The sequence below is a fragment of the Schistocerca cancellata genome, chromosome 1, assembly GCF_023864275.1.
Source record: "Schistocerca cancellata isolate TAMUIC-IGC-003103 chromosome 1, iqSchCanc2.1, whole genome shotgun sequence".
Classification (NCBI taxonomy): Eukaryota; Metazoa; Arthropoda; class Insecta; order Orthoptera; family Acrididae; genus Schistocerca; species Schistocerca cancellata.
Genome location: NC_064626.1, coordinates 1,043,781,768 through 1,043,801,148, shown reverse-complemented (window position 1 = coordinate 1,043,801,148; position 19,381 = coordinate 1,043,781,768). Strand labels below are relative to the sequence as shown.

The 19,381-nt window shown below is 37.6% G+C and overlaps 1 protein-coding gene across 1 annotated transcript in view; it reads right to left on the bottom strand.

The window, feature by feature from the left end:
• The window catches only part of LOC126090089 (trafficking protein particle complex subunit 11), a 122,681-nt gene that overhangs the window by 76,008 nt on the left and 27,292 nt on the right, over positions 1–19,381 (bottom strand). The window contains 7 exon segments of the mRNA XM_049906959.1: positions 1,955–2,009; positions 2,081–2,159; positions 9,273–9,409; positions 9,412–9,448; positions 17,692–17,833; positions 18,087–18,317; positions 18,441–18,614. Of these exon segments, the coding sequence (XP_049762916.1) occupies positions 1,955–2,009; positions 2,081–2,159; positions 9,273–9,409; positions 9,412–9,448; positions 17,692–17,833; positions 18,087–18,317; positions 18,441–18,614 (855 nt within the window).

Sequence of the window (19,381 nt, the reverse complement as noted above, 5' to 3'; positions counted from 1 at the left end):
ATATTTCATCACAAGTGGGGATCTGAACTGTCCATTCTAGGTTGTTTTCAAAGAAGGCATTTAGTAATATTCCACAGGACATCTTGTAATGTCGAGCACAAACTAAACAATAATTATCCCAATAGATTGTTGGATTATTACAGTCTCCTCTATGATTATCATATGATTGGTTACCTTATTTACAAGTAAACTGAGTTTTCCTCTAAAGTTTTTGGTTACCTCATGTAGTGAGTCTTGTGGCTGACAAAAGTATGCAATTGCAATTTTAGGCCCACCCCTGATACTGAGTCTTGCTAGAATTGTTTCAATTGCAACTTATTATTTCCAACTTGTGGATTTGTCTTTCTCGTCTGCTGCAGCTACTCACTGTTGCCTAACATTTGACTGAAAATTCTTATTTTATCAAATCTGCTTACTTTTTATTTATTTTGTTGTAACTTGCCTACAGGTGACCATATCATGCAAAACTTGAGCAGCTATTCTCTCGCTTCACATAAAGGTGCATAAGTGGCAGCTCTTGGGCATCGTCGAACAAGATATGGAACTGGTGTAGGACAGCAGGTAAAGGCACACTCATCTCCAAATTTTTTGAAGAGCCAGCAACACATAGGTGTGCAACCAACTATGTCATTTCACTATTGATCATAGAACTCCTTACAATACGGAACAGGAATCAAGAGAAGTAGCATTGCTGAGCAAAATTTAATCTACATGAAGTGGGAGAATCATAAAAATGCAATCATTATAGTGAAGACGAAAAGAAGTAGCTGTGGGGATGACGCACGGCTCGCATTGTTATAGAATGATGGAAAATGAGAACAGGACAATTATTCAAATAAATGTGAATGATCAGAAACCACTAATATAATAGATTCTTGCTGCAAAGTTTATGTGGTACTGCATGTTACATGTGAAATAATTAAGAAAGGTGACATACTAAGAAAATGGCCACCACAGGTAACAAGGGTGATGGGTGTTGCAGGGAAGGTCAAACAATAAAAAAACACCAGGTTCTATACTTTACAGCAAAGAAAAAAATTAAATGCATCTGTACTCAAACTAGAAGAATATCTCAAGCTTATTTTTTTAAAATTAAAAACAATGGTACTCCTCACAGGAGTATCAACAATGCAGGAAAAGATAGATTGCTACTTACTGTAAAGATAACACACTAAGTTGCAGACAAGCATGATTAAAAGACACTTACACACACGCTTTCGGCCTCAGCCCTCATCAGAAAAAGAGAAACACACACCATTCATTCACACAAGCAAGCTCATGTCACGCACACAAGACTGCCAGCTCTGGCAGTTCAGGCCAGAATACTGAAAGCTTCTGTGTAATTGTCATAATTGTGCCTGTCTGTAATGTAGCATGTTATATTTAAGGTAAGTAGCAATCTATATTTTCCTACAATGTTGTTATTCTGAAAAGCTGATTTGTTAGTGATCAATGACAACATAATTAATGCTCTGAGCACTACGGGACTTAACACCTAAGGTCATCAGTCCCCTAAACTTAGAACTACTTAAACCTAACCAACCTAAGGACATCACACACACCCATGCCCGAGGCAGGATTCGAACCTGCGACTGTAGTCAACATAAATAATTTTGAAGATCTTACACTGTAAGTACAGGAAGTTCAAGAAACAATTTATCAGCTTTACAAATTGTGCAAAGTTGTAGAGAAAAGAGGTTACAGTAAATCACGAGAAGTTTACAATACAAAGCAAAGTGTGGGCATCCCACCTCCTCCCCCCCCCCCCCCCCCCCCCTGCCCCCAAAAAAAGTTGTTTTTGTTGTTGTCATGATAGAAACACACTTTACTAGAGGCATAATGAAATTTATAATATGCTGAGGGAACACACAATTTAGCATAATGAAACAGGAAAAAAATGCATGAAAAATTAAAGGTAATATAAAATTAAGTAATTATTACTAAGTTGACTTACGTCAGAGCTTTTCCATAATCTTGTGAACTGTAGTATTCATCAGCCATCTGGACCACTGCAAATACCAGAAATAAGTTTCCAACTTCACACACATTTTTTACACAGGTAATATCTCCAGTTACTCACCCAGTTGTCTTCTCATTTTTGGGCATCTATATGTTTTAAACTGTGATATTGCACTGCTCAGAAGTCCAATAATTAGCATCTGAAAAAAATTAAACCTTAATGTAATCAAGAAAGACTGATGTTACATAAGACACAGATTACAAGAGTTACACTTTTCACTGAAGCTACACACAAGAAAGTGCTTTTAATTCAGAGTCATCTACTTAAAAAATCAGCTTAATAATATAAGCTTTGTGGCATTATTTGACTTTCTATGCAAATACAGTGTCTACCTAGCTACCATTTGAAATGGTTCATTCACTGCAGTTCTTGTTTATGTTTCCTCGTTAACTTAGAATAATGTGATGTCTGATGTCATGGAAAGCTAGTCTGTCTGTTTTGTAAGCTAACTGGTAGCCGAGTACTACTTCATTTCAAACATCATCTTCATAATTAGTCATGTTTGTGGTAGAGTGTTTAAAAATGATTTGCACTTTAAATTTCTGATTCTAGAGAAAGGTACTGTACTTCACACTTTGCATTTTTTGTAGACATACTGAATTGTATTATAAGGATTTCTTTGAGTTTGTTGACAACAGGGAAACTGATAATGGGAACGAGAGTACAAATTAAACAACGCTACTTCTATGTTGCTGAAGTAGATATTCCTCTTCACTAATTTGTAAAATGATTTTAAGAATTTTAAATTTTAATATTGTTGGTATACAAAATCTATTTATTCAAATGCAATATTAAGAATGCTAAATATTTTAAATCTATATTACCTATTTAAAAAGGTATTCATTAATGTTTTGTTTTATTTTTAGATCTGAAGATTATCATTAAATGTGACTGAAACTAGTTCTCAAGAATGACTAATTACAACTGAGACTGTTACAATAAATATTTTAAAGAATCTATAACAGTAATGAAAATATTTAATCTATCATTTATGCTTCTTCTTGGCTATTTCTAGTATACCACATACACTACATACTGGTTATAGCATTAGTGGACTGGAATAGGTGATGTAGCCATTTCACAGAATGTTAACATCAGCAGAACAGAGAGGGCTTCTAGCCTTAAAAAGGGATATAAGGATATGTGTTCCGCAGGTTGATAGGGCAAATGCTCCATTCAGTCTTAATAATGCACAGTAGCATACAGGCAAATATTATTATTGTCCCACATCGGGCATTCTCGACACACACTGTGACAAAACTTTTGCCCCATTAATGCCTATATTGGGTTATAACAATATATCATCATCCCAGTGAGACATACTATATACAAAATTAGTAAATCAATACCAATTAAACATTATACATGGAAATATAGGATGTCATCAGTGATTGCAAAACATGTAGTCATTTGACCAGCAGCATTACATGCGGTCTGAAAGGGGTGTTGGTGTGCTATGCAACAGCTCATGGTCTGGGTGCCTGGTCACCACTTGTTGAATCTGAGTTCAGTTCTTCCATATGGCCAATCTTTTTTTTATGTCCCTATCATGGCAGGCACCAACAGCCTTTCTGTAGTAGCTTCTGTCTCGTCTTGATGAGTACAACACTGTTGCATGTAATCTGTGGCCTTTAAGAGAGCTACTGTAGGAAAAGATAACAAAGACTGTATCACAAGATTAAAAAAAGAAATTATTATGAAAAGGACAGATTGCTACTCATAGTAAACATGACACACTGAGTTGTAGACAGGCCCCAATGAAGAGACTGTTACACATTGAGCTTTAGGCCAAAGTCTTCTGCAGAAAAGAAGACAGGTGCAGAAATCTCTCATTATGCCTGTCTGCAAGTCAACACATCATCTTCATGATGAGTATCAATTAAACCTTTTCATAATATTGTCGATATTCCAACCTAGACTTTCCTTTGTTTAATTTGAAACAAAATCCATTGAAATTATTTTAAGGGGATTTGTTTTATAAGAGCAGGAGATAATTATTATGATGAAAAGTGAGCGAGTTTAGATTATTCAGACGTCTTAACGAAATTGCAAATCTAGGAGAGAGTAACAAACTGAATAATTATTCACTTCTTTGGCATGACTGAAATTGGTAACAATATACTTTTTAAAAATTATGCACTCAAATGCAAGCACCAAGCTGAAGAGCAATACTTTTGCCCTTTCATTCAGTAGCACTAGAATTAACTATCACTGGCAATTTAAAAAACAATCAGGTCCAAATTATGTTTCCAAAGAGAATGTTTTGTCTGTACGCATAAAATTATTTACAGGAGTAGCAGACAAACCGGAAAAGCAGATGCGGGGGAGGAGGGGGTTAATGAAGAGCTAATAAATTTTGATCTCTAAGTAATATTACAAATACGCTGGGAAAAATATGTCCAAATATTCAGTGCCATGAGTCTGTATAATACGTTTAAATTCCGTCACACAATACTTACTAAAATCCTGCTGGACATGTATAATGATCTGAAAAAGATAACCAGGTACAAAACTGCAAGACCATCCAATCGACAGGACAAGTGTAGAATATCATTTTCCAGTGGAAATTATGGTTCATTTCTCCCAAATTTTGAAGGAAAATAGAATTCTGCAGGTATGAAATTATAAACACCAGATGACAAAACACACAATGCTTTGTCTTATTGCAGCCTCATAGTTCTACTAAGCAGTTTGACAATTTTGTAAGCTTTGTGATGTCATCAGGTGATAATACTGCTGTGCTAAAAGTTGATGGGCATATGTGACATCTGTGTGACAGACATAACAATAGAAAAATGCATCAACATCATCAATTTATCACTACATTCCATGCATAAAATGCAGTCACTTGCATGGACTTCATGGGACCATTTCAAATGCATAGTCCCCAAGAAATAGAAACCAGGTGGCAAATAATCCAGGTGAAGTAGTAACCTCCCTTTCTGTTATGAAGTTATTTGGAGCGGCCTACTCGCAAACAGTAACAATGGAAAATGCTATAATAGCTTCTGGGAAATGGGACTCTTCCCGAGTAACAGATATATACTTACAGACAATGACTTAACAATACACCAGGAGTTTGACATACTACACGCAAACAACTGATTAAATATGGGTCCAAATGGTATCTGGCCAGCACTCAACATGAGCAGCCCACATCAAGAGCCTCAGCTCTAGTAAAATTAGCACATTCTGAATCTGTTAAGTAGCTAATGTCATCTCCACACAGTGGATGTCTGAAACAATTCAAAGAGAAGGAAGTTGTAACAGAATCAAAGGAGACAGAAGTGAAAATTTTGTTCTTGAAAAAGGAAAAAAACCACAGGAAACAATCTTCCAGGCATCAAGAGTCTGATACAAATTTAAGTGTGGTCAATGCTTCAGATATACAGCCTGATGGAGAAGACAATGAATGCATATTCTGCATTGGTTGTTTCGCTGAAGACTCAGAGAAATGGGCACAGTGTATGGAATGCTATCCTTGTGCTCCTGAAGGATCTTAACTTGAAAAAGAGCTTCTGTATGCTCTGATTGCACAATAAATGAAGAAAATGTTTGAGAGGCACCAAGGAACAGAATATTACTATTTTTAGCATTTATCTGCTCTTATTCTCTACCTCCCTCACTTAACCCTCCGTTACGCGCGCGAAAATTCGTGACATTGTCACTCGTGCGGATGGCTGGTGTCATCCACAAAGCCATCGGTCTATTTGTACACTTTGAACTTAACGATTTTTTATTAAGTGTAAATACAATACATTTAGAACAATATCTTCATCTGAATTACTGACATTACATTGTCCCTCTTGTTGCTTACCGATGTATGGTTCTAAATTCAAATTACATCAACCAAAGCAAACACTTTCAACCCATACTTTGCTGGTTCGCTAGGAATATATTGCCTAAAAGGGCAGTTTCCTCTAAATGCCAAAAGCTGTTCGTCAACAGTAAGATATTCACTAGGTGAAAAATATTTTGGCAATTGTTCGTGAATAGTTCAAATACCTCTCTGATAGCTATGGTAGCAGCCAACTTGTCAATCTCTCAGCAAACACCTCTATCACGGATATTATCAAACCTCCGCCATTTCAATAGAAACCTGAATCGGTTTTCACTTACTCATAAATAACATGATTCAAGTCCATTTCCCTTTGAGTTATCCCACAATTTCAATATACTCTTCCCAGAACATCTCAGAGATCTACATAGATATAAGAAACCAATGAAAGCTCTGATCTCTTTCGCATCAGTTTTTTTAGCATCCCTTTCCCTAGAAAAGTTACCACAAACTTAACTGATGTATATATTAGTGCATGTTGTGATAATGCTTATTATGTTTTCATCCAAGAAAAAATTCAGAATTTCTATTTCTGTCTTTTTTATACAAGCTTGTTTTTTGGTCCAGGCAAATGCCAAATAAAATTACAAGATCTACTTCTAACACTGGTAGGATATTTATTTTTCCTCCATTTAGTTATTCCATCTTTCCCTAAAAAAATGCATCCTCTTGAGTTACTTCTTCCTGTGATTCATATTCATCATTTTTCAGCACTTCTTTTTCTGTTCCTCAATCATGACTGCTTTCATGAACAGAAGCCTCAGTCTCTGATCAGCGCTATCACTATGAGCATCTTCATCACTCAGCTCATTGAACCATTCCAGCCATACATTAGGATCTCTACTAAACTCTGTCCGAGGTTTATTGCCTTTGACATTTCTTCCACAATTAAAAATAAAGAGAATACTAGGTAACAAGGAAGGTAACTGCAATTAGTTTCAATATGTTTAAATTTATACACATGAAAGATCGATTGAATCTAGGAAAGCGATAAAGTAATACAGACTTAACTTTGTTTCAGATTGTGGCAGCAGAGCTCACGCAGATGACAAGTGTCCTCAAGACTATAATAATGTTTCATAAACAATGTATCTTTCGTAACTGAAAGGCAACAATGATTGGAGCTAACAGCCGGAGAGTTAACAAAAAGGTACTGAAAATGGCGCGAACTCAAGCCAGCCCTGTCAGACAAAATTGAGCGGGAAAGTCATGTGGATGACGAGTGTCATCTGCGCGAGCAACGAAGGTTAAGGACATAATTTGTATTTTCATTCAAATTGACTTGTTTGTGTTGTATTCAAGTTACACGTATTAAGTGTTAAGTAGCACAAATTCAATAAATAAGAGTTAAAGTACAATGATTTCATGTAGATTTCCACTTAAAAAATATACAGTTGCATCAAATATTGGAATATAAATACAAGATGAGGAAAGTTTCACATCAGGTATGAGGCTAGTATGAGGTCCATCAACCATTAGCATTAATTGCCTGCCTCATCTGATGAGGCACGGAAGTAGTCGGCCTCTAGAAGTATGCCACATCATCCGCAAGACTCTCTCATGTATCCAACAAAAGGTCCCACAGCTGGTTAGGTGTGCATGATGCCGGTGTCGGCCACTGCAAATTTATATGATGCTTCACTTTGGCCCACAAACTTTCAATGGGATTCAAGTCCAATGTTCCAACAGGCCAGTCAGTCACATCGATGTCAGCCTTTTGCAAACTGCCATTGTGACACAATTCAACTTGTGTGAACTAGTGAGCGGTCCTGCTGAAACTGCATCACTCCACTGGGATAGCACATCCTTGCACTCAGAAACACAGTATGCTTTATGATCTGCACATACTGATCCAAGGCGAGATGATGATAAATTTGATGAAGTATCCATGACTCAGTTGATGACATTCAACTCCCGCACGAGACTGTGATACGGCCAACATGCGCATGTTGTGCCACGTACTGTGGGTCGTCATTATCATGCATTTGTCTTGACCTGTAGACCATCAGCAGACCCTTATTCACCAAATTAAATGTTGGCTCATTCTGATGTGGTGCGAGTGAAGTCTACTCTCAGTTCAGTGAAGGCAAGCCTATAAAGTTTGTGATCACGAAAAAGCCAAATGGGCTCAAGACCAGCATCCTGTATGTGGTTAGAAACAATTTGCAAGCATCCAGGAAACTGGTCTCATTTTTAAGTTGGACAGCACTTAAAAATGGATTTTCCATAAGGATGACAACTAACACATTGTTTCGCAGAGGGGGGTTGACAACTTTTCTAAGCTCTACCCTTGAAGCCACTGTTTTATGCACTTCTAAGCACAATAAGGTTGCACGCTGCACCTGGTTCCACTTCACACAAGTTAAACAATCCCACTGGATGAGTGCCAGGAATGCTATCTCTCGTGGCCTGCATATGCTGAGACATCCTGGTACTAAATGACAGTGCAATACACCCATCTGTGGTTTAATGTTTTATCATGTTCAGCACACCTCAGCAATGTTTGTATTACGCTTGCAAAAAAAAAAAAAAGGGGGGGGGGGGGGGAGAAGGGTGGTAACTGAGGGGATGTTAACCATTTCCAGAGGCTCAAACACTGCAATGTGGCTACCATGTAACTGTATAGATCTGTATATATTTGCTGTTACTTGTTTATTCAGGGCATAAGCAACATGGCATTTCAAACAGATAAAAGTGTTGAACATGCAGTAGTTGCATGCATTCCCAGATCATCAAAGAGGTCTGAAAAGTAAAATTGTTACAATAAGAATGGAACAAATACACTATTAAAAAGTGGGTACATTTGGTACTACTGCTGTTGTCGTGTTTGTTGTATTTTCACTGGTATGAACGTGTACACAACGGAAGGTATCCCCAGCTTATCAAGCCCATGTGAACAGTTTTGTTGTTTTTGTTGGACTGTGCAGGACATGATCCAATTCTACTATCTAGCAGAAAAATGAAGGGACATGCTGAAAAAATTCCTGCCCTATCAATGTTGTGAAAAATATGAAAAGCCAGGCCGCAGTAGACAGCTGAGCTGTACTCTGTAAGGAAGACATTCCATTTTTGAGTTAGCATCAGCTCTACCGGGTCTCTCGCTACAGGCTAATCACATATCTGATTAAGTTTGCATGAATTTATAGACAATTGCACATTAAGAAAACTTGAAACTTTGTTGACATAATTAACACAGTCAGAAAAAGAGCAGAGGAAATTTTGGCCAGCCTGGGGTGTCGCCTTTAAACTTCTAACACTAAATATTAATGCAAATATCCAGTAAATCACCAGTACATCGACTGGGAAAATTACTAAAAACTCCTTATCTATCAGGTGTGCCTCTAGCATCTGATGTGTAGTCCATGCTGCTCCATTGTGGATCTAATAATAACCATTAGTTTTTGGTATTCTTACCGAATGATTGACAGTATTCTTTTCCCGATACTGCAGAGCTTGGACACCTTGTTTTTCTTTGGAAGGATCTGGAGGCTCCGCACTCAGCTTACCAGGCCTCCAGGGCCGCTGACCATAAAATTCCCAGAGAGCTCTCAACCAGATAAAGGGTCTGGCTCTGGATATGTTTTAACATGCTGAAAGACATAAATTTTTATGCACTTCTAAATAAAAGCATCACCACAAATGATTAAAGCTAAAATGTTTCATATTTACTCTCCAGTTAACTACAATACAACAACGCAAAAGTCTACAAAAGATCTATTCGACTTTGTGGCTACAAAGATTCTCAAATAAATAAATAAATAAATTTACTCAAAATATTAAAGGTAAAAAATACACTGAAAGAACAGAACCTTCACCACATGTATAATTTGGTGATGGACAGAAGAAACTGGAGTTACATCAGTAATAAATAGTTGCAGTAATGCAAACCAACAGTAATGGGAACATTTATATTTGGGATATACAATGTAATGTTTTCTTCTGTGAAAGGGGAAAAAATAACGAAGGAAGGCAAACAAGCACACAAGAGGAAAAAATAGTTGGCATATAAAATGTCAAGTCTCCTGCTTTTCTTAACTTGCTTTTTGCCTGCTATTAAGGAAAGAAATTCTGCTTTTCTGTGATAAGATTCATCAGTCACATTTTATTTATTCATTTATTTTACACTGCTTTATATAGTCAATGAGTTGCTTCTTTTTTGTGTTATTTCTTCAAAAATATAAAAATGTCTTGAAGTGTAAATATTACCAAATGCAAAGTTTCCAAATCAATATTTGCTTCATACTAATAATGTACGCATCCAAAAAAACATTAACACATGGTAATTAATATGCAGTTGTCAACTGACTTCAGCAGCACTTCACATGTTATGTCAGAGTACCATTATTCATTTGCCACATTAAGTACTAAACAGACAAAGAAGAGAAAGCTGGAAGTTGGAAGGAATATGTATCTACATCAACATACAAACTCCACAAGCCACTGTATGATGCATGGTCAAGGGTACCACATACCACTATAGTAATTTCCTTTCGTGTCCCACTCGTAAACAGAGCGAGGGAAAAATGACTATTATAATATCCCTTGGCCCATACTAGCTGGTGGAAGAGACTGATCAGTTCAACGACCTTTCTATTGTTATTGGCTTAAAGTGAAGATACATCGCGAGGCTGCGCGTTTCGCCTGCACGAGCAAAATATTTATTCTGTGACTTAGAGTTGCTCCATGATGAGTGAAGAAAAGTAAGAAAATTGGAATGTGACTGGACTTTGTTACGATACAATATAACAAGAGGACATGTAGGAAATGTGTTCAATGAAACAGTCATTGTTAGCCGCCATAGTGTATAATCGACTAAACTGTATGAAGTAGATCTCCAGCCTAAAAAGGGTTGAGCAGCCTTGGTCTAAGGCATTGTTTTGTGCCTAACATTTTGGGTCCTAATGCTGGAGACATCATCAGAGGCTATAAAGACTCAAATACACTATTAGTTTTATACTCAAACAAGCTTAGCGAGTCAAGTCTGTTTGTATCTATCCAAACAATGGTCAGGAATCACTACATCAGACTGTTTTCTACGATTATGTAGTCATCCTGTCATCTGATACAGAGCTTGCAGTGCTGAAGTTGGCACTATGAGCTTTTCTTAGTACCAAGGTCAACAATGCATCTAACTGCAAAGTATCTTTTCTGTTTTCCATTCCCTTTAAGCAACCATATCATCTTAGCACTGACGTGCCTTTCCTCCTCTGCAAGGGTTCCCCTTTCACTATTTCTCCAACCCTTCCCTTATTCATACAATATCTCCTTGCTACTCCTATCCCACTTCCAAAGAACTTCATTTCACATGCCTGTAATATGCTCACATCCCCTTTCTTCATTACCCCTGTATCAGATACATAAAAGTATGTCATTACTGGGATGTAGTAACTTATTACTTCCTCGCCCCCCCCCCCCCTTTTTTTTTTTTTTAATGGGACATCTTTGTTCCAAACCAGGCTCCTAACACTTCTGTTTGTCTTCCACATTCACTGATCTTTCTCATTTCTTCCATTTTCATCTATCACACTTCCCAAGTACTTGACACTTTCCACCTTCTTCAATTGTTCACCTTTCATTCTTATTCCACTAATTCGTCTATCTTTTTTTCTAATTGTAACTATGATCTCACATTGTTTTACATGAAATTTCATTCCCATACTGTCATACTGTTTCCTACCAAGCATCCAGCTGTTCCTATATCCACGAATGCCGTTGCTTTCATCTTGTCTTCTCCAGTTTTTTCTGCCACTTAGTCACTGTCTCATCCATGGGCACAATGAAGAGGAAAGGTGCCACAACTCTGCTCTGTTTCACACCACTCGTTTGCTAAAATCAATCTGTTCTTTCATTTACCATTTTCACAAAACTCGTACTTCCATTGTGCATCTTCTCCATTCTGCTTCTTTTCTCTCTTTTCCACTCCCTCTTTTCTAGCATTTCCCAAGCTTTTATTCTACAGATGCTATCAAATGCCTTTTCTATACTGAGAAAGCCCATCACAAGGTCTTCTCCAGATTCATAATGGTGCTCCTGGAGTTTCCTCACTGTAAATATGAGGTGAACAGTTCACCTCCCACATCTTATGCCATGCTGTTCCTCTGTTTCACAGAGAATGGAAAACATGGGGATTCCCAAAAAGATACATGAAATGAAGATGTGAAGGAAATGACCAAGAGGAATATCAAGGGATTCATGGCTGAAAGGTGTAGGTGAGTGTCTCTTACGCACTAGGTCTAAAAGCTCTGTAAAATATGTTGGCATGACTCTGCAATCTTAGGAAATGATGTGATGATGTCACAGTCTCAGCATTGCATGGATATGCATAAACAGTTTGGCCTGCAGAGCTTGTTTGCATTTGAAATGAGTATGCGAGTTTTTATAGCTCCTGATGATGTCTCCAGCATTAGGACACAAAATGTTATGCACAGGAATTTGCCTTAGACCATGGCCTAATTACCATATAACCAAAATCATCTTAGAGAAAGCTTTGACAATTCTGATTGGAATATGTGTTTTCAAATTCTGAAGATATCATGGATAAAAAATAGGGAGCAAATGGTTATCTACAACTTGTACCAGAATGCAGTTATAAGTGTCAAAGGACGTGAAAGGAAAGCAGCAGCTGAGATGGGACTGATACAGAGTTGTAGTCTACCCCTAACATTATTCAATCTGTATGCGGAGCAAGTAGAGAAGGAACCCAAGGAGACATCTGAAAAGAGAACTAAAGTTCTGGGAGAAGAAATAAAAATTTTGAGGTTTTCAGAGGACACTGTAATTCTGTCAGTGGTGGCAAAATACTTGGAAGATCACTTAAACGGGATACATAGTGTCTTGAAATGAAGTTACAAAATGACCATCAGCAAAAGTAAAACAAAGCAAATGGCATTTAGTCGAAGAAAACCAGATGGTGGTGTGGGAATTGGATCAAAAAATGGGACATTTAAAATAGCAGATTAGTTTTGTAATTTGGTCAATAAAATAACTGATGATACAGAAGTACAGAATATATAAAATGCAGACTTTCAAAAGCAATCAAACAAATTTCCATCTTTTAGGAATGGTTACCATCAAATACAAATCTAAGCACTAGGAAGTCTTTTCTCAGGTATTTGTCTGGTGTGTAGCCTTTTACAGACGTGAAACATGGACAACAAAATAGTACGGACAAGAAGAGAATATAAGATTTTGAAATGGGGTGCTACTGAAGAATACGAAACAATGGATTGGTGGATTGAACGACAAAGAGAAACGAATTTTTCAATCTGCATCAGAGTGTGCACTGATATGAAATTTCCTGGTACATTACAACTGTGTGTCAGACCTGCACTCAAATTTGGGACCTTTGCCTTTCACTGGAAGTACAGCAACTGCCTGTGAAAGTTCCCAAGTTCGAGTCTCTGTCAGGCACACATATTTAATCTGCCAGAAAGTTTTAACTGAAAAGGAGGTTCTGAAATGAAATGGGGAAGAAATTTATGGCACAAATCAACTAAATGAAGGGACTGGTTGATAGTACATATCCTGAAACATCAAGAAATCATCAATTTTGTAGTGGAGGGAAATACAAAGAGTAAAAATTGTAGAGGTAGAGCAAGTTCCCAACACAGTAACCAGGTTGTAGGCTGCAGTAGTTAAGCAGAGATGAAGAGCTTGCAGAGGACATACGACCACAGAGAACACCATTCTGACTGAAGGCCACAACAATATTTTCTCAAACATATCATTCTTATAAACTTGTTCATGATGTGGAGGTTGATTTTCCATATAACCTGATATTCAGAGTTGCAATATGCAGGTGAAGGTTCGTGAGGGACAAGTTAAAATTTTTGGGTAAAAAATACAAAACCTCCTAGTAATTAAGAGAGAGTGCAACTTCAGTACTATCATAATGTCTTCATCAAAATGTAAAGCATTACTAATACGATTTAATAGGAACCTATATCTTCATCTAAACAGAATATACTTTTGAAAATGTGAATTGATTTCTAGAATGAATGATAAGGGACTTTGGATTTACTTGGATGTGAAAGAACATTGATCTTGTGGTTCATTAATTAAACTGTCTATAATTTTTCATCCTTGATATCAGTTAAAACTAAAATTAGACATTTTGATAGTTTAGTTAAGGTATGGCAATATAGTTTAGAGGCCAGACAAACGTGTGGTTCCTCAAGAAGGACAGTAGCCTTTTCAGTAGTTGCAGGGGCAACAGTCTGGATGATTGACTGATCTGACCTTGCAACACTAACCAAAACGGCCTTGCTGTGCTGGTACTGCGAATGGCTGAAAGCAAGGGGAAACTACGGCCGTAATTTTTCCCGAGGGCATGCAGCTTTACTGTATGGTTAAATGATGATGGCGTCCTCTTGGGTAAAATATTCCGGAGGTAAAATAGTCCCCCCATTCGGAGCTCCGGGCGGGGACTACTCAAGAGGACGTCGTTATCAGGAGAAAGAAAACTGGCGTTCTACGGATCGGAGCGTGGAATGTCAGATCCCTTAATCGGGCAGGTAGGTTACAAAATTTAAAAAGGGAAATGGATAGGTTGAAGTTAGATATAGTGGGAATTAGTGAAGTTCTGTGGCAGGAGGAACAAGACTTTTGGTCAGGTGAATACAGGGTTATAAATACAAAATCAAATAGGGGTAATGCAGGAGTAGGTCTAATAATGAATAAAAAAATAGGAGTGCGGGTAAGCTATTAGCAACAGCATAGTGAACGCATTATTGTGGCCCAGATAGACACGAAGCCCATGCCTACTACAGTAGTACAAGTTTATATGCCAACTAGCTCTGCAGATGATGAAGAAATTGATGAAATGTATGATGAGATAAAAGAAATTATTCAGGTAGTGAAGGGAGACGAAAATTTAATAGTCATGGGTGACTGGAATTTGAGAGTAGGAAAAGGGAGAGAAGGAAACACATAGTGGGTGAATATGGATTGGGGGAGAGAAATGAAAGAGGAAGCCGTCTGGTAGAATTTTGCACAGAGCATAACTTAATCATAGGTAACACTTGGTTCAAGAATCATAAATGAAGGTTGTATACATGGAAGAATCCTGGAGATACTAGAAGGTATCAGATAGATTATATAATGGTAAGACAGAGATTTAGGAACCAGGTTTTAAATTGTAAGACACTTGCAGGGGCAGATGTGGACTCTGACCACAATCTATTGGTTATGAACTGTAGGTTAAAACTGAAGAAACTGCAAAAAGGTGGGAATTTAAGGAGATGTAACCTGGATAAACAGAAAGAACCAGAGGTTGTACAGAGTTTCAGGGAGAGCACAAGGGAACAATTGACAGGAATGGGGGAAAGAAATACAGTAGAAGAAGAATGGGTAGCTCTGAGGGATGAAGTAGTGAAGGCAGCAGAGGATCAAGTAGGTAAAAGGACAAGGGCTATTAGAAATCCTTGGGTAACAGAAGAAATATTGAATTTAATTGATGAAAGGAGAAAATATAAAAACGCAGTAAATGAAGCAGGCAAAAAGGAATACAAACGTCTCAAAAATGAGATCGACAGGAAGTGCAAAATGGCTAAGCAGGAATAGTTAGAGGACAAATGTAAGGATGTAGAGGCTTATCTCACTAGGGGTAAGATAGATACTGCATACAGGAAAATTAAAGAGACCTTTGGAGAAAAGAGAGCCACTTGTATGAATATCAAGAGCTCAGATGGAAACCCAGTTCTAAGCAAAGAAGGGAAAGCAGAAAGGTGGAAGGAGTATATAGAGGGGCTATACAAGGGCGATGTACTTGAGGACAATATTATGGAAATGGAAGTGGAGGTAGATGAAGATGAAATGGGAGATATGATACTGTGTGATGAGTTTGACAGAGCACTGAAAGACCTGAGTCGAAACAAGGCCCCGGGAGTAGACAACATTCCACTGGAACTACTGACGGCCTTGGGAGAGCCAGTCCTGACAAAACTCTACCATCTGGTGAGCAAGATTTATGAGACAGGCGAAATACCTTCAGACTTCAAGAAGAATATAATAATTCCAATCCCAAAGAAAGCAGGTGTTGACAGATGTGAAAATTACCAAACTATCAGTTTAATAAATCATGGATGCAAAATACTAACACGAATTCTTTACAGACGAATGGAAAAACTGGTAGAAGCTGACCTCGGCGAAGATCAGTTTGGATTCCACAGAAATGTTGGAACACGTGAGGCAATACTGACCCTACGACTTATCTTAGAAAATAGATTAAGGAAAGGCAAAACTACATTTCTAGCATTTGTAGACTTAGAGAAAGCTTTTGACAATGTTGACCGGAATACTCTCTTTCAAATTCTAAAGGTGGCAGGGGTAAAATACAGGGAGTGAAAGACTATTTACAACTTGTACAGAAACCAGATGGCAGTTACAAGATTCGAGGGGCATGAAAGGGAAGCAGCGGTTGGGAAGGGAGTGAGACAGGGTTGTAGCCTGTCCCCGATGTTATTCAATCTGTATATTGAGCAAGCAGTAAAGGAAACAAAAGAAAAGTTTAGAGTAGGTATTAAAATCCATGGAGAAGAAATAAAAACTTTGAGGTTCGCCGATGACATTGTAATTCTGTCAGAGACTGCAAAGGACTTGGAAGAGCAGTTGAAAGGAATGGACAGTGTCTTGAAAGGAGGATATAAGATGAACATCAACAAGAGCAAAACGAGGGTAATGGAATGTAGTCGAATTAAGTCGGGTGATGCTGAGGGAATTAGATTAGGAAATGAGACACTCAAAGTAGTAAAGCAGTTTTGCTATTTGGGGAGCAAAATAACTGATGATGGTCGAAGTAGAAAGGATATAAAATGTAGACTGGCAATAGCAAGGAATGTGTTTCTGAAGAAGAGAAATTTGTTAACATCGAGTATAGATTTAAGTGTCAGGAAGTCATTTATGAAAGTAATTGTATGGAGTGTAGCCACGTATGGAAATGAAACATGGACGATAAATAGTTTGGACAAGAAGAGAATAGAAGCTTTCGAAATGTGGTGCTACAGAAGAATGCTGAAGATTATATGGGTAGATCACATAACTAATGAGGAGGTATTGAACAGAATTGGGGAGAAGAGGAGTATGTGGCACAACTTGACTAGAAGAAGGGACCAGTTGGTAGGACATGTTCTGTGGCATTAAGTGATCACAAATTTAGCATTGGAGGGCAGCGTGGAGGGTAAAAATCGTAGAGGGAGACCAAGAGATGAATACACTAAGCAGATTCAGAAGGATGTAGGTTGCAGTAAGTACTGGGAGACGAAGGAGCTTGCACAGGATAGAGTAGCATGGAGAGCTGCATCAAACCAGTCTCAGGACTGAAGACAACAACAACAACAACAACAACAACATGACAATATAAAACGAATGTAGATTATTCTTAACGGCAAATAGGCAACCAACACTCCACAGGACTCCTACACTGAAGCAAACTAATCTACACAATCTGGAGTCTCACAAACCATCACAGCAATGTGGCAATGACTGAGTCTACAAAGCATAATAAAGTGCTTTTACATTAAATTTACTATTGTAAGAAGCTGATTTATTTATCATTGCATGCACTATGGATTTGCATCTCACATTTCTTACCACAATCTGAATTTCTCATCACTGTCATACTGGTTTCAATAGACTACTACCTCCTTCTACGTAACTTTACATTTGAAATCTATACATGATGAAATCCTTCCAAGAGAAGCACAGGACACAAGCAAAAGTTTGAAATGGTGTGACAAATGTGAAGCAATGCTGCTTCAAAATTCTTCCTAATAAGGATATACACAATTTTTATATAAAAAAAAAAAAGCCCTGAACAGGGGGGACATACACAAACCTTGCACAATTCTTCACAAGACACCTTTCTATCAGTAGCATGCTGTGCTGCCTGCTGGTAATAGAACCCTGGATGTTGTGTCTGTAATGCAGGGAGTCCAAGCCTTATAGCTTCTTCAAATATTTCACCAAAAGCACAAAATCTGAAATCATACAACTTTCAATAGAAATTATGGACATACCATTTACTTATTTTCTTAAAAATCAACTTTAAACAGTATCAAAATAGGATGTAACACCAATCTATACTTGGTAATATACTTTTTAAAATTAGATACTCTGCTGGAGCTAGTAACAAACTCCAAGTAATCACAGTATCCTTGACATACGAATGTTTTAACAAAAGCCACAGAGAGTATAAGAGTTTGAGACCGAAACACTGTGCTGACTACTTACTGCTTTGACATCCAAGCATGGTGTTCAAATGCTAAATCTTTTGCCCCAAGGCAGCTCCTAAAAAGTTCTGTGTGTTTTCGAAACTGATTGATAGCATCCCTTGGTAAATTCTGCTGGAACATTATTTTACACAGTTTGTAATTTATGAAACCTGCCACTGTCTTGACTTCTAGGGCATTTGTGTCTACAACTCTCACTTCCAGCAAGTTGCTGTATGCTTGCGAGTAATGTCTGAAAGAGGGTACATAAATTGTGTTATGTCTCACTATTGTCAGATATGTAAGTTGTGTTATATCATGTATCATGCAGGTAATATTGTGAAAAATTCTCTCTGTTACAGAAGAAGTGACTCACTTTTGGGCAGTATGGTTGTCTTGCTTCAGTTCATTCAAAAAGCCAACCTTGAACTGGTGCCTCACAAAAAGATACTGATGAGTAGTCTTGTTCAGCTGTTCTCTATGACCCTTTACATTACGTGCTTCATGATGATAATAAGCTTGTGCCAAATCATAGAATGCATTTTCAAGCCTAGAAAAGAAGAACAGACAGACATAATGATCTATGGAACAAAAAGCATGTATAAACTAATAATAATAAAAAATACAACCACGTATATTACAGTGTATAGTAACTTCTGCATTGCTTTCAAGTTTATCTTCTGTGCACATTCTGCAGTGATATTGATCAGTAGTTATAAATACTTTTGCAGTAGTATAAGTTCACACTCACTCATTTTTTTTAAAAAAATTCAGGTTCAACCATTTTTGTACTACATTATTAACAATCACGAAAGAAAGGAATGACAGAAAACTAGGATTTTACTGTCCCACTGAGAGTGAGGTGATTAGAAATGGAGCAAAAGTTCAGATTGGGAAGGACAAACAAGGAAGTCAACTGTGTCATCCTGGTATTAACCTTAAGCAGTTTACAGAAAACAAGGGAAATCCATCAGTAAGACCAGACCAAAATCTGAACTGCTATTCTTCCAAATGAGAATCCAGTGTCTTAACCATTGCACTACAGGGCTCAGTACAGTTTCACTGAATTAGACACACCTATGCGACAGTGTGTGGCACGTCCTATTTTGCACTCATAAGAATGAAGGCACGTCCTGCATGGACTTGCATGTAGCATTTTAAGAAAAGGCTTCAAAATTCCATTTGCCCCTATGCATAACAGCATTTCTGTACAAAGTCGTGGAAGCTCTGAAACATAAGTGTTTCATTTATAGGCAGCATGTGCTTACAAATGTGAAGATAGAACCAATTTCAATACCTGTATGCTATAAATGAAAA